The 15,476-nt window shown below is 35.2% G+C and overlaps 2 protein-coding genes across 2 annotated transcripts; one reads left to right on the forward strand and one right to left on the reverse strand.

The window, feature by feature from the left end:
- The first annotated feature begins 252 nt into the window (after window positions 1-252).
- Window positions 253-3,570, forward strand: LOC131954468 (small ribosomal subunit protein bS1m). Its single transcript, XM_059318178.1, has 3 exons — window positions 253-863; window positions 2,650-2,784; window positions 3,323-3,570. The coding sequence occupies exons 1-3, from the start codon at window positions 274-276 to the stop codon at window positions 3,336-3,338; spliced, it is 741 nt and encodes a 246-aa protein (XP_059174161.1). The 5' UTR covers window positions 253-273; the 3' UTR covers window positions 3,339-3,570.
- Window positions 3,571-7,494: 3,924 nt separating this feature from the next.
- LOC131954469 (hairy/enhancer-of-split related with YRPW motif protein 1) lies at window positions 7,495-13,623 on the reverse strand. Its single transcript, XM_059318179.1, has 5 exons — window positions 13,445-13,623; window positions 12,015-12,063; window positions 11,269-11,352; window positions 10,145-10,217; window positions 7,495-8,274 (listed from the first exon to the last, which is right to left on the reverse strand). The coding sequence occupies exons 1-5, from the start codon at window positions 13,504-13,506 to the stop codon at window positions 7,529-7,531; spliced, it is 1,014 nt and encodes a 337-aa protein (XP_059174162.1). The 5' UTR covers window positions 13,507-13,623; the 3' UTR covers window positions 7,495-7,528.
- Between the last annotated feature and the right edge of the window lie 1,853 nt (window positions 13,624-15,476).

Below are 15,476 nucleotides of genomic sequence, written 5' to 3' on the forward strand. Positions count from 1 at the left end.
AGTAATATATTAATAACTAGATCTATTTCTCAAGCTTTTCGTTAATATTTATTTTTGATTTTCTCTTATCGTCTTCCCCAGGTATTTATTTAATTTTTTCTTGTGAAAATTTGATCCAGAGTTGTTTCTTTTTTCTTTTAAAAAAACTGGTTTTGTTATTGAAATTACAAGGCCTAAGTAGTTTTTTTTTTTTAAAGGGGCAATGCAGCAACTATTCTCCATATTGTGGTCACCCTAGAAAATATTTAAAAAGTAGAACCGATATCCTTAAAAATGGCGAATTCCATGCTATTCAGACGAGGGTATCTGCTTTACAATCAAAATTCCTCTTCTCTTTTCAAAGCCATTAGTACTTTTCAGAGTCGATTTTCATCAGATAAAAAGGGCGAAGGAAGTAAGGACAAAGCAGCCACAATCAGATCAAAAGCAATTAATAAAACAAATGATGTCTCACCCGATCCTGTTCTGAACAACAAAGAAGTGAAAGGAGAAAGTTCAGTTTTAGCAGAGGACATTTCGTTGAATCAGTCTAACCCTTACGAGAAGCACTCTTCTCCTGAAGAAGCGCTTACTAAATTTGCTAAGTTAATAGAAAAGGTGAAAGCTTCTCAAAATGAGATTTCTGGAGTTAAAACTACTCATGAAAATAGTGACATTGAAGCATCAGAAGATTCAAAAATGGAGGAATCAACAGAGTCGTTTGCAACTATGTTTAGAAAATCCAAGTTCGTAGCATTAGGAGAACATAAAGGCAGATTAGTTGAAGGGACTATTATTGAAACTATGGGAACTGATTTGTATATTGATTTCGGAGGGAAGTTTCATTGTGTCTGTCCTCGCCCAAATACTCCAAACAGTGAAATGTAAGTTAGTTACCTCAACTAGTACTACTCTACACCACTACACTCAACGCAGGGGTCCCCAAACTTTTCAGACCGAGGGCCGCATTGACTATCAAATATCAGTCCGGGGGCCAGAGTTTCTTCAAGGGCATATCTTCGGTGTTATGGAGCCCCCCCCCCCCCTGAAAAACGTCCACCTCCCCCCCCCCCCCCTCCAATAAAATATAATTTATATATAAATATATACAATTTTCAAGTGCCGCCACATCCCCCCCCCCCCCCCCCAGTTATACCCAAAGCTACATTTTCAAAATGTTTTGAATTTTCTGGGCAAAGTTCCTCAGCCACCTCTAACAGACAATTTTTTCCGCAGGCCGGATGAGAGGACCTTGCGGGCCGCATCCTGCCCGCGGGCCATAGTTTGGAGACCCCTGCTCCTTTGGCCTACTCATACTAGATCTATATTCTAGATCTATTACTAATCTAGATTCTCTCTTACTCCTGAGACTTACTCTCTTTCTTAGGTGTCTTAGTACTACTAGATCTAATTCATTTTCAAACCTTGCTCTTGCAATTTAGGTTCTTGTAAATTAATGTAAAAATGCTGGCAGAAAAGGTCAAAGCTACAATTGTAGGGCCAACTATTACATTAGTATTATTATTATCAACAATACATACCTAATAGGATTGATATTTAATTCAAAGTGACTACGCGTCTCGCAGAGCGCAGCCTGTATCGAAGTGACTATGCGTCTCGCAGGTTGTATTATCTTGTGATTGAAAATACTTAGTTTTCCCTATTTCAACACATCCGGTTTGGTTGAGTCAACAGTGTGCCAGCTGTAGACTGTAGTTCATAGACCTGGAGCTCCGAGTTCGAACTCAGGGTTAGCGCGACCGATACTGGTTTCTTTTTTACATTTAATTCTTTTCATATTGAAAACATGAGGTGTTATTATTTTTTTTTTAAATAAAATTTCCAAACATAGTCACTGGCGTGATTGCTTGCTTACGTTTACTATCAAGTGAGTGAAAAATCCCACCATGGCCCACGGTCAGCAGGCCTAAAGCATACGTCATAGAATGAACACAAGTTCACGAGATCATCTGTGTCTTCACTTCTCTCTTCCCCCCCACCCCTTAAGCAAATTGAAAGTTTTTAAATTTCACATAGGATTAATAATACAGACTTAGATCTACTACTATTTACTAAAGCCGGGTAGTTTGATTTAGATAGATTGCTGCTGGATCTAGGACTATCATCTGACACTGTACCGTACTGTTTTTTTACAAGTACTAGACTAGATCTAGATTCTTAGGTGTTGAAATAGTACACTTAAACTAGGTCTAGATCTATGTCAACATTAAATTGCTAACCCGAAAACAAAAACGGGCAGTCCTGATATCTATTTTATTTAGATCGCCTGCCACTTAGGGTAAAGATTTAGCGTAACGTGGAGTGAACCACGCAAATGTAGCCTATTTAATTTGTATTTTTATCATCAGGGTAGTCGTAGTACTTTCAAAATAAATGCACTGAATTTTAATATAATGACAATAGCTTCGCCTATATTTTTAGTGGTCCCAATATTATAATAAGATATGTCTGTTATGGTTATGATTAGGATTGTTGAAAAAAATTGGGACTAAATATCAACCAACAGATAGTTAATGTTAAATCATGCATTTTTGTAATCCATGTTAAAAAATAATTTTTATCATCATTTGTATATTTGTCGTAAAATCAGGAATATCCTATGTAAAAACAAATAAATTAAATATAGCTAATGCACATTCTATTTCACAGAAACTACCGCAGGGGCGCTCAAGTCTTACTTCAACTACAGTGCATGGAAATGAGTTCTGCATTTTTGGGCTCTGACATTCATGTGACACTTCTAGAGGCAGATGCCACGTTGTTGGGGCTTAAAAGAAAGAACAGGTAATCTATGTTTTAATATTATTTAATCTCAATTTTTACATGAGCATTTATTTTATACTAGCCGAGTGTGAATGGGTAACCATTCGAAATTGTATTGTAAGTAAAAGAAAATTGATAAAAGAAAATGCATGATGATTTGTTAAACAGTATTTAGGGTTACACAAGTTAAATGTTACTTTTTATGTTTTACAACATGCAGATCATACGATCAGAATGAAATATTTCTATTTTCACCATATTTTAAATACTCAGCCATAGCTTTGTTTACATAATGAGTAAATATAATTATCCACGTGTTAATATTCTTCGAAAATAATTCTTGAGAAAACTTAACAAGAGTGGGTTTGGACTGAATAACAAAACCACAATTTGAACTCAAATTAACATCCATACTGCCAGAATGGGGAAGGATGATTATAATAATAATATTTCAACTTTACTTGCATCTTTGGGAACAGGGAGCATCATTCATACGGTTAATAAAAAATTGTAAATGCTCATGCATTTATTATTAGTATTACAATTTTTTTATTCGCAGAGCAAATCCAACATAGCCGAGAACATGTGTAGAGAATTACAGTTGAAATGTGGACATGAGTTTCATACTTTGAATGTGAATAATTCATCAATATCTGGTATAAATCAATAAACACTGTATGCAGGAAACTTAGTATGTGATACTAAAATTATATCATTTGTTAAATGAAATGCTATTGTCTTATTTTCCATTAGTTATAGATGTGCACATAGATTTGTGATTGATTAAAATATTTTTATGAATATATGGATATGTTGTCTTGTTGCATTTTTTCTGTGAACGTAAACACAAGTAATTTCCATGCTTATAAAATTCAAATAATAATTTTATATTTTAGTTAACTACTAAACTTCACTCTAACTTATTTTTTATTTCTTAGGTCAAATTTAAAATTTTATTTTTAAAAATGGCTACATCATTCATGATGTATTGTACTATTAATTACTCAAAAAATCTATTTTCTCTTGCATAGTGCTGACTCCACAGAATGTTCCTGTATGGTGCGGTCTTAAAAATACGTGAACAGATTCATAATTGCAGCCAAATAATACGTATGTTAGTTATATCATCTTCATCTTTTCCAGTTTTTGCCCTCGACATGAAGTAGAGTTCATCTGTTTCAGGTGATAGTGTGGTCATCACTATGCCCAGCTGCCTTAGTTTCCCTAACTTGAGTTAGCAGTCATAAGTTCTACCTTCTGACCTTCTGCCAATAGTGTAAGCCCATATCTAGGCATCTCTTCAAAATAAAAATGCTCTGGCTCATGTAGGATTCTGTCATGGAGTTAGGGTTCAAAGTTATTTTCAGTATAGAAATATATTCATTTCATAATACTTTAACTTAAATAAAGGATGTTATGAACATTGTGTCCTGTTCCTCTAAGTACCCAAGACAAATGTTGCAGATGAAATAGTTATCTATTTCAATTAACTCTGTAAATAAAATGGTAAGTATTATGTCCAACCACCTAAGTAATGTGAGTCAGGTACCCATCAGGGCTTGGTGGATTCATGGATGAGATCCGAACTTGAATCTTCAGGCTACTTGCAGTATGCTTTACTACTGATCGCGCAGTCCCATTATGAGCCTAAACTAAGATATTTTAAATCCTTATGTGGGTTGTAACTTTTGTGGAGGTTACCTATTCTATTATAAAAGGGTTATTTTTATTATCTTTAAAAAAGATTTGGGAAAAAAAAATTTCAGTCATGAGTTGGCTACACATTGCGTAGTCTGAAGAGCTAATTGGAAGTTACTTGAACACAACAAAAACAAGAGCAAACTATGAATGAATTTGTTAATTTTTATTTACAAATCAAACAATCACATGTTCATTAAAAACATTTGCTGGTATAGTATTGGTAAATTATTGCAGTTTTCGTTGCTCAAAGCCACACTGTTCTAAGGCAAATTTGGAATGGAAGATCATGTTAAGTACAGTAACACTTTAACAATATCCAAGATAAAGGAAAACATTGTTTTGTTAATGAAGTAGAAGTTTCAAATTTTATACTTGCTGAGCTGTTATAATAGATTGATTTTTTTTTCACAAGGTGAATTTTTTAAAAAATGTAAGTTATTATTTTGACAAAATATACAGAAATTGTTTTTTTTTTTAATTTATACTATTTTAACAAGTCTTAAAAGTGTAGAAAATGCATAGAACAAGGTAAGGCCACTGGTATTGCACAAACACAGAAATATTTTTCTACAGTTGAATTAATGCTAAGAAATCAAATACAAACAAAAATCTTTAAAATAAAGTTTTAAAAACCTTACTTGTGTAATTTGTTTTAGTTGTAAATTATAATGTATTTAAATGTGATATCTATTGCCTTTTTAGAAATAAAACGCTTTTTTTTTACATTTTAACCATGTATTTTGTTTAATAATACAGAGTATTTCAGAAATTATAAATACAACAAATCTAGAATATCAATAATACAGTAAAATAAAATACAGCCTTTTAACTTTAAAAAAAAACTATATACACTTGGTAAATTAGTAAAACTGATAAATGATTGCAAATAAAATAAATGTCACAATTAAAATTGTAAAAATAAAAATAATGAAACTCATACAATGTAAAGGTCTAATTATTGCACAATAACCCTGGATAACTGGTAAATTCATTTACTTTTGTAAATAGTAATGGGCGTTATTTTAGGTAGCTACTAATTATGTTAATTAGTCTCTCCACAAATGATAAATCAAAAGTTTGTCTAATAGAACATTTTCAAATTAGTATGCGTAACATGTACGCTTCAGTAAAAACAAAGCAAAAAAGAAATCTATTTAGCTAACTATTACCATTTTTTTTTTAAAAAAAAAGCTGATAATGCCAATCAGGTGTAAAAAAAAAAATAATAATTATAGAATGCATTACACTATCAACACTAATCTATTTTTTTTTTCTTTTTGATTAGCGAACCGTTTTCTTGCCACTAAAAGCTGTTTCGGTGTAGCGCGAATTTCGCACCCCACCCACTTTGCACCTTTTGCTTCTTTGTTCGCTAGAGTAGCCCCAGTTTCCGGCAAATAGTATTACTACGCCAGATGGAACATTCATAAGCAAATCATTTCCTTCTCATCTGGGTGACCACACATTGGCGGGGTACACTGAGCCCCTGTTGCATAAAAAATATTGTAATTGGATATTAGTATATGAATGCGTTTCATTAAGGCCTATTGTTCTTCACTACAAAAAACATACTCCAGATGTACGTATAAATTACTATACGATACTCAAATAATGTAGTTTTAAAATATATTTGTTTTTTAAATCAAAGCGTTGATTTATCTTTTTTTCGATTAGTGATTTTTTTTCTGTACTGCTTTATTTCACAGCTGTTTGCACTTAATGCAACCCTATTTCTTTTTTATAATGAAATGGCTTGCATCCCTGATAGTTTTCCAACAAATAAACATGAAAATAAACTGTCTTTCACGGCCATTATTCGCCATGGAACTTATTCTAGAACTTAAAAAATAAGTACAAAAAGCAAGTCAACCTGCTTTCAAGTAATTGTAAAATAAACCGGTAGTGATCTCCCCTAAACTTTCTCGAATATTCTTATATAAAACAACAGGGGATGGTAACTGGGGATATAGTTATGATTTTTAATCCATTTTAAATACTTAAACTTTTAAAAATAGAATAGAATCTCATAAAAAAAACATTGCGCACCAAGCAAACGCCGAATAAAAACGCGTATAATAGTGCGCAATAATATTAGTACTTTAAAAATTTACATTAGTTTTTTGAGAAATCGGAAGTAGCGTAAATTACTACTTCCAGTCAACGGAAATTACTCAAAATTTAACAGAAGGTAGAGAATAAGATCTTTTACTTACATGTGAAATTTCATTTATCTATCTGAAATAGTACTCAAGTTATAGGCTTTTGAAAAATTCAAAGTAGGAAAAGTACCACTTCCGGTTATCGGAAATCGCTCAAAAGTTGATACGGATCTACGATTTTGATAAAATACTTATATATGAAATTTCATCAACCTAGCTGTAACGGTACTCAAGTTATCGTGTTTACACACGGACAGACAGACAGACAGACAGACACACACACACACAGACATACGGACAAGATTGCAAAATTATGTTTTTCCGTATCAGTGAGGTGTAAAACGTCGAGATTTGTAAAAATCTCGATTTTTTTTTTTTGCACGATTACAATACTTTCTCTATACTACGTATATACGAGAAAGTAAAAATGAAAAAGAAAATCCAACACTATTATAAAACGCCCTATTTGATTGGGTGAGTTATTGATTTGTCTGTACTCTTCAAACGTAGAAGAGCGATGGTGCGGGTATTCATATTTATTGTTTCGTTGGTTTCCGAAGAATACAAGGTAATCCCGAATTTGTAAGTGGGTGCTAATAAAGTGGTTTGTAAAGGTTCATTGAGTAGTTTGTTGACTGATCCCGATTATAGACAACTTGTAGACAGCTGATCAGGAATATAGACATCTAGTTGTCACACTCGTTTAGATAACAGACTAATAATTGTAAGTCTGGTTCAGAATAAAGTTCACTGGTGACTTGGTGTGAATTCTAGACAGTCTGTTTATGATTAAATACAGAGTAAACAGCCTGTACCTGATTAGACACAAGGTAGATGTTCTTGATTATAGACCAAGTAGGTAGTCAGGTCTGTGGTAGGGTTTTCTTGAATTCTCATTCATATAGTCAGTAGGCCAGTTCACCGCCCCATGGTCGGTAGGGCTTGACGGAACTATTGCCCTGGTTTTGGTTGTGGTTCTGGTAGGCGGCGCTGCCGTTCTGCGCGGACATCATCGAAGACACTGAGTTCATGTTCAAAGCGGAGACGGGAAACTGGGAATGGAGGTTGGGGAGGGTGGAGAACAGGGGAGGGGATATTTGAGATTGGGCCACGGAGTTGTGGTTCATGGGGGTGACGGGGGCGGTGGCGCCCGTGCTGCTGGATAGACGCATGTGGCCGGATAACAGCGAGTCGGAGTGTCCGTGTCTGGAGGTGTCTGTGAAGGAGGAGCCGGCAGAGTAGATGCCGGAGGAGCCGCCGACCACCCCGCCTTGGTGGGAGGAGGTGGACATGGGCGGGATGTGCTCGGACTGGCTCAGGTGGTGGTGCTGGGGTGGGATGACGCCGGACATGGGCGTGGACATGGTGGAGCCGCCGTACTGCGAGGGTGTGAAACTCCCGTGCCCGCCCATGCTGGTCATGGAGCTCATGCCGCTCCAGGTGTTGCCCTGGAGGGAGGCTTTAGCCGCAGCCTCTCTCTGGGCGGAGTAGCACTGCAGGTGGCCGAGAAGACGCAGGCGCAGTGGGTCTTGTAGGTCCAAGCCTTCGACGGCCACGAGATAACGCGCAACTTCCGCTGCGCACTCCCGGAAACCGACGCTTCTGTAATCGACTGCTACAGCGTGTGGGTCAAAGTTGTAGTTGTTGATGCCTGCAATCAAAGAAAATGTTGTTATTGCCAGATATTGAAGGTAAAACTGGGGATGGGGGGGGGGGGGTAATGTTACTGTTAATATTTATAAAGATTTATAATTCCAAGTCAAGTCCTAAAATGGTATGCGATCAGTATAGTTATTAATTCCAACGTCCGTAGCGGACTTTTAATTTTACCTCTATCTTTATTTTTATTTTATTTTAATTTTTTTGTAAATGTAGTTATTAACTCTGGTTTATTTTTGGCCACTTTCTACAGTGACGCCTATGGTTGACCGCGCCCTTTACTCGCAACCCTACCTATGCTACTGAATATGATTCCGATTGATCAAAAATATGTCACAGAGGAAAATTGTATAATGCGCGCGCACAACTCACATCGCCACGCCGGCGAAGACAAAGCTGCTTTACCGAGGACTGACACACTACCTAGCGGATTATACTATTAATAATATTATAGATGTATTATTTATTACTGTTTTATTAAGATGTGGTATGCTACTTATTACTAATATTACTAGGATCTTATGGGCAAATCACGCCAAGAGATGAATCGTTGTTTTTTTTAGGCTGTCATGAAACCTGTCGACCATCACACCTCATGTTTGGCGGGATTATTTGCATTATCAGCCCCTTGATGGTCGAGATTGTTGCGTCCAAATTTTGACCGCCTGTTTCATGACCCCCCCCCCCCCCCTTCCCATCGTCCTGAGTTCGTGTGATTATAAGATGGATCATCTCCCTAACACCCCCCCCCCCCCTCTCTCCGTTCAGTCCACACTGTATCAGACCTCAAATGTGTTTGTTTGGAACACAACCAAATATTTGTGGCGTTGGGCTCAATGCGCATTGTCCTCGCGCATTCTTTCATAAGCGCATGCGTCGGTAAACAAATCACCGCCTTTGGTGTATGAACTTCACAAAAACAAAACGTCACAGCCTGTGAGGCAGGCAGACGATCGGTGGTATTAACATCAAATCACATCGAAGCCTTGTCTTAGGCTAGTTTTCTTTCTCATACCCAACACTCAAACTCACATAATATTAACTTTTTTTTTCTTCATATGAGCTAAAAGTTGAACCATACAGATTTGTTCTTGGTCATTTTCAATTATTTGATGCTTTAAAGTTAAATGTATATACTGCATATAATTTTGTTTTTATTTTTACGTTCAGATTTTTATTTATTGATAATAATTAATTTTTATATTAATTAATTATGTTTTCAAATAAACATCTGCTAATGGTATTATTATCTCTAATTTCCACATCGCCCCCTTAACGCAAATATACCCGAATTTATTCCAGAAGTTACAAGTAAACTTAAATGTTCGATACTTTGTTATAAATTGGCAACAGTGATATCAAGAACGGCAATTCAATTTTTTCCCCTCTCGAGTTGTCGCGCTTCTCGCGTCTGTTTTGACTGGCCGTGAAAAGTGTAAACTGGGGCATCACGGTACACAGACAAGTGTTTGGCTTTTGAACAATCTCCTGTCGCGAAGATATGAAAATCGCGTCCATTGTTACACCAAGTGTGGGAGAATAGTCCGCCCTTGATTTGCGCAAAATAGCTTGCCTTCCCCTCCTTTCGCACCCCTCCCTTTCCACGATAAGGGTTGCATTCAGTAATGCGGGAGTATTTTTTTCTAGCAAAAAAACCACCTTATGCGTAACATTTTATAACGCATAATTCATAATCACGGATACATTTTACTCTTTTAATTTATAGTTATCGTTTTCTGCATTGCTATATTTATTTAATTTCAATACAATAATGAATGAAAACAATGATGATTATTATTATTATTATTAATAATCGACTGTATGATTATTATTATTATTATTATTAGTAATCGACTGTTTACCTTTTTGATGAAGGATTTTCAAGTGGTCCACTGTCATCTGCAAAATCTCTGCTTTTTCAAGTTTGGCTGAGCCCTGGAAGAAACGAAAAATAATTTTTAAATGTGTAACTTTGTATTTGAAAAAAAATGCGTATTTACCTGGGTATATCTATTAAGATTATATCTATTAAAATATGTTTGTCTTAATTTAAATAGGGATACAAGTCCATTTACCCCATGTCTACCCCCCCCCCCCCCCCCCCGATTCGAATGTGAAACTTCTACTTTTTACTTTATTAATATTATTATTATAAGACGTTCAAAGTGGTTGAGATATATGTACAACTCCATATGATTTGGATTGTACACGTTTCATCTCTAATACGTTGTTTTTCATCCCACGTTAGTAGACATTTTAATCATATCATAGCGGAAACAAATCATTGATGTGACATTTATCACTGACATAAATGTCATGTATGATTTACTCTCGCTTGAAGGTCAGAGTTCCCCCCCCCCCCCCCCATACAATCCAAATCATATGGAGTTGTCTCCCCTCATGGGAGCACTCCCGGAGTTACCGTTCGTGGATATCCAATACAATGCTGTCTGCCTTATCCTGGTGATATTTCTTAAGTCCCCTTGTGCCCCCCCCCCCCCCCAATTAGAGGATTAACCAGTTTAAACAACGCAAATCTTCTGACATTCAATGTTAAATTAGACAAGGGGTTACACCAAAAAAAAAAACTACTCCATTAATAACTTCTCATATGTATAGCGTACAATTATAACTACTATCTCTGAGGGACGTAAGATTTTTCAGCATGTCATTGTTGAAACACAAAGAGCGTCATCAAAGAAAGTATACAATTTAAGCATATAAGTTCGTGATTTAACAATTTTAAAAATGTGCACTAATACTTATTTTACAAATGTATCCAATGAATTTTTTTTTACAAATGTAAAAATAAATTACAGCAAAAGAGTCGTTATCATATTACGTAGCTAATTTTTTAAAAATCAAAATTTAAAGTTTGTAACATATTTTTGGTATAAAAAAGCATATCTGGTACTCTTTTGCATTAATAAAGGGAGATCACTGTAACAAAAAAGGGGAGATAAAATGAACATACATCGACGTTTACCTGCTTCTCAAAAGCGGAGGGCACCAAGCGGCGTAACTCCGAGAGACTTGTATTGATTCGATCTCTCCTCCTCTTTTCGATGATCTGTTCCAAGGAAAAAAATTATTGATTAGCTTACGTGTGAACAAAGAGTGCATGACACTTTTTTACAAAAATAAACTACAATCATTAAATTCGTTTATTATTTTTAAAACTGTAATTTTATGTATATTCAAAATGTCAATGCTTTAAGGTATAAACGTTAGCAAAAACTACTTATTGGATTTACAAACGATTGTGTCATTAATTAAAGCTTTTGGATAACCATTGTATTTAAACTAAATAGATCTAGTTCCAGTCCAATTGGAAATGTTCAGTTTAAATTTTTAACAATAAAAAATTAAAGATATATTAAAAAAATTTAAAAATAACATTGATAAAAAAAATTCGTTTTAAAAAGTGACATTTTATTTCTGTTGGAATTTATTCGATTCATTCACCCACTCTTTGTAATAGTATCCCGTCGGTCCAATTTATGTTGAACGTTTGCTTTTATAAGCTTATATTAATGTCATTTAATCAGGAGTAGTTGGATACACATCGTTATTTAATGCGTGTAAGTTGCTTTTGAGAGTTTAAAGTGTGTAGATAATTCATTCAATCTAAGGTTCAGTACATCATATGGATCCACCCCCCCCCTCCCCGCCCACCCCAAGCCCACGGAGTGAACTTATACAAAGACAAAGAAACAAAAAGATGGCGCTCACCCCTCGTCTCTTCTTCCGGTCTGTGATCTGGCAGCTTTGTGATGGCGATCTGGAATCAACAAGAAAAAAAACGATGATACTAATCACTCACACTAATTACTAATGCAGCTAACCAATCACACGAAGACTAATTAGTAGTACAGCTGAATAGTCATACAGACACGGATATATTTTATACATAACACGAAGTGTGTGAATCTGTTACTACTATGTTGATTAATTCAGTCTGGTATCATCGAAGGTCAAGGACTAATGACTGACTCAGTCTTGACCAATCAGAAAGAAGCACATAATTTTATTCTGTCATAAAGTTCTTTATCAATAGAGTTCAGCTCGCTTTTTTTTCCAAACAAATATTTTTACATTTTACCACTTAATTAAAAGATAAATCGTAATATTGGATAACTAAACGTAAAATAAGTTCATTGCACTATATGCCCTGAAATTGTTTTGATTCCAATGGATGTAAAATCCTATACTGAAGGGCGATGAAAATTAAATTGTAAATGTTAAAACTCACTGTAAATAAAAGCTAATCTTTAAAACAAAACCAATTGTTTCCTTGTGAGAATACTGCACTTTTTAAAAAGTATCATTCAAACAGTGAAAAAAGACGTTACATTAAATTTAGTAAACAAAATGTGAATATTCACCATCACTTTTTAAGTTATCTAGTTTTCTTTTGTATTTGAGTCTTTTTATTCCCATTTTGATAGCTTCTGTATTATAAATATTGTTTAGTTATTTCATCTTTCTTTGTTGTTTTTTTTCCACATTTGATATACACGAATACAAATAATGAAATAATTTATAAAACAATAAATCCATTTCACTAAGTTATGTTATCACAACGTTTCACACAAATTTAATGTAAGCACATTATTTCTTGTTAATGTATAATCATCACAGAATTCCACATTAAAAACGTCTTTGTTTGAATCAGTTGTTTATTTTGCCTAGGTATTTCACACTAGGTATCGCGATTACCTAAAGAAATTGGCTACATTTGGTAGTAAAATAAATTTTTAAAAATAATTTCTAATGTTTCAAGTAGGCTTAAAGTCGAAAATGGCTCTATCTAAATCCAAAAACTTAAAGGCAATCCACGAATATGATTTATTAGATTAATGATTTCACTGTGACTCAAATGAACGGATACTTTAATCTTAGATGAATATGATTATCATAATTTTACAAAAAGTAACTAAGTTTTTTTTCTCTTATTAAAGAAGTTCCAGGATGATTTTTTTTAAACAAAACTGAATAACAAGTTTTGGCTAAAATGTTTTATTCCACATCTAGAACTGAAGTCGTTAAAGCTGAACCCTAACGCCGCATTAGATTGAAATAGCTATGCACAAGGATGTGAGCACTCGGCAAGCACGTGTAGATAGAGCTGAGCAAAGCTGCAAGTTAAAACAGGCACTCACCCTGGTTTTAGGCGCTCGTCGAAGCCATCATCGGAATCACTTTCACTAAGGCTTCGCTTCATGTCTAACTCTAGGGCGGAAGGCCGGCCGGGCTGTCGTAACAGTGTGTAAAAAGGAAACGCCGTTGGAGAAACTATGATTGCACAAAATGACGTCTGATAGCCGCCGTTCGCCGGATACTGCGTCCTTCCTGGAACACGTTCGGGGCTGGAGTGAGCACACGACCGAGGGGACGACTCAAAATAAAAGCTCACGGCTGACACCGCCCCACGGCCAACGCCGGACGCCGATTGGCGCGCGCCGGCCGCGTGTATGGTAACGGTCGATCAATAATGTCGCCTGATTGGTGCGCGCGCAGACCGGCGCAGATGTTCATTGTAGTGGAGAGGGCGCTTGCCAAGGTGAAGAATGGGGGGTGGGCAGCGGTTGTTTGTTTTCATTTACCATGACACTTTTTTACCTTTCTTTTGCGCTGTTTAAAAAGACAATTACTTAACCTTAAGTAATATATTTTTGTACTATATATACATATTTAATTCTATTTTTTTACTCGGTTTTTGTACTTTATTTTTTTTAATTTAAAGATAACATTTTGAAATCTGGGTGAGCGATCGCAGGTGCCCGTTAGTTGACACGTGAGCGTGGGAACGTTGTTTGGGGATTGGGGTGACACGGGCTTGCACGCGACGGTGACACTTGGCTACTCACAATTTATGAACCCCCGGGGCACGCGCCCGCCTGCCACTAACGGACCCGGGGCAGGGTGGTAGGCGGCGTGTTATTTACCTCCCAGAAAGGGTTTTATCTTTTTGTTGTTTTTTTTTATTCTATTTTTTTTTAATTCTTACCCTTTTGCACCCAAGTGCTATTCTAAACAAATGTTTAAAAAATTAAAAACAAAACACAGATGGAACAATACAATCGTGTCATTTTTTTGTTTTTAAAGTAACCGCTGTTGAGTTCAGGGTTAAGATTTTGGAGTAGGGTATAAGGTCAGGGTATGGTTCAGGACCAAGATCATTGTCAAGTTTAAATATTTTAACCTTAGGTTTCCTACTGGTTTGTACTCACACCCCTCACCCCCAAAGACCAAAAACAGTTTGATGCCTCTTATACACAGATTTCATATATATATATATATATATATATATATATATATATATATATATATATATATATATATATATATATATATATATATATATATATATATATGCTTGCACACACACGTTTATATATAGGCCTATAATGAATAAATAATATATATATATATATTTATAAATAAATAAATAAATAAATAAATTATATATATATATATATATATATATATATATATATATATATATATATATATATATATATATATATATATATATATATATATATATATATATATATATATATTTACAAAATTAAGTTAAGGGTAGCGATACTAGCGAAAAATTAGTACTTTGATAAGTATCTGTATTATTGTATATGATTCAAAGTGCTAATGTTTTATTTCAGACTTCTAAAAATTCATTTGACCCTGGGGTTTGTTGTTTAATTATAGCTTACGAGCCGACCCGCAGCGTATCATACGCCGCTATTTGGTTGTTTTATTTTCTACTTTTCAGTAATTCATAATTTGTGAATTCGACACTACCAATGCTGCCACTGAAAATATTTGCTTTAAAACACTAACCCCCCCCCCTTTCCCCTAACCCCGACCCTACACCTCCTACAGCCTCCTCTTAGTTATTTCTTAGTTACCTCCTGTAAGTTTAAAATCGAACTAAATTATCTGCCCCTAATAGAAATCCGACTCTACGATTTGTAAACATTTAGCTTTGTAAACATTTAGCGTGACCACAGCTCACCAGACAATGTGGGGGTGGGGTGGGGGTGGTAGTGATAGTGATAGAGAGAAAGAGAGGGGACTGCAAGGAGGCGCTTGCAGCTTGTTTTCTAACGGCTCCCAGAAGAGAATTATATATATAGATGGCTTTTGAGGGTTCATCAGCAAGGCATCAATGTATGTTGTTGTGTTCGT

This window comes from Physella acuta, unplaced genomic scaffold (assembly GCF_028476545.2).
Source record: "Physella acuta isolate Inbredline_101_S28 unplaced genomic scaffold, ASM2847654v3 ptg001001l, whole genome shotgun sequence".
NCBI lineage: Eukaryota > Metazoa > Mollusca > Gastropoda > Physidae > Physella > Physella acuta.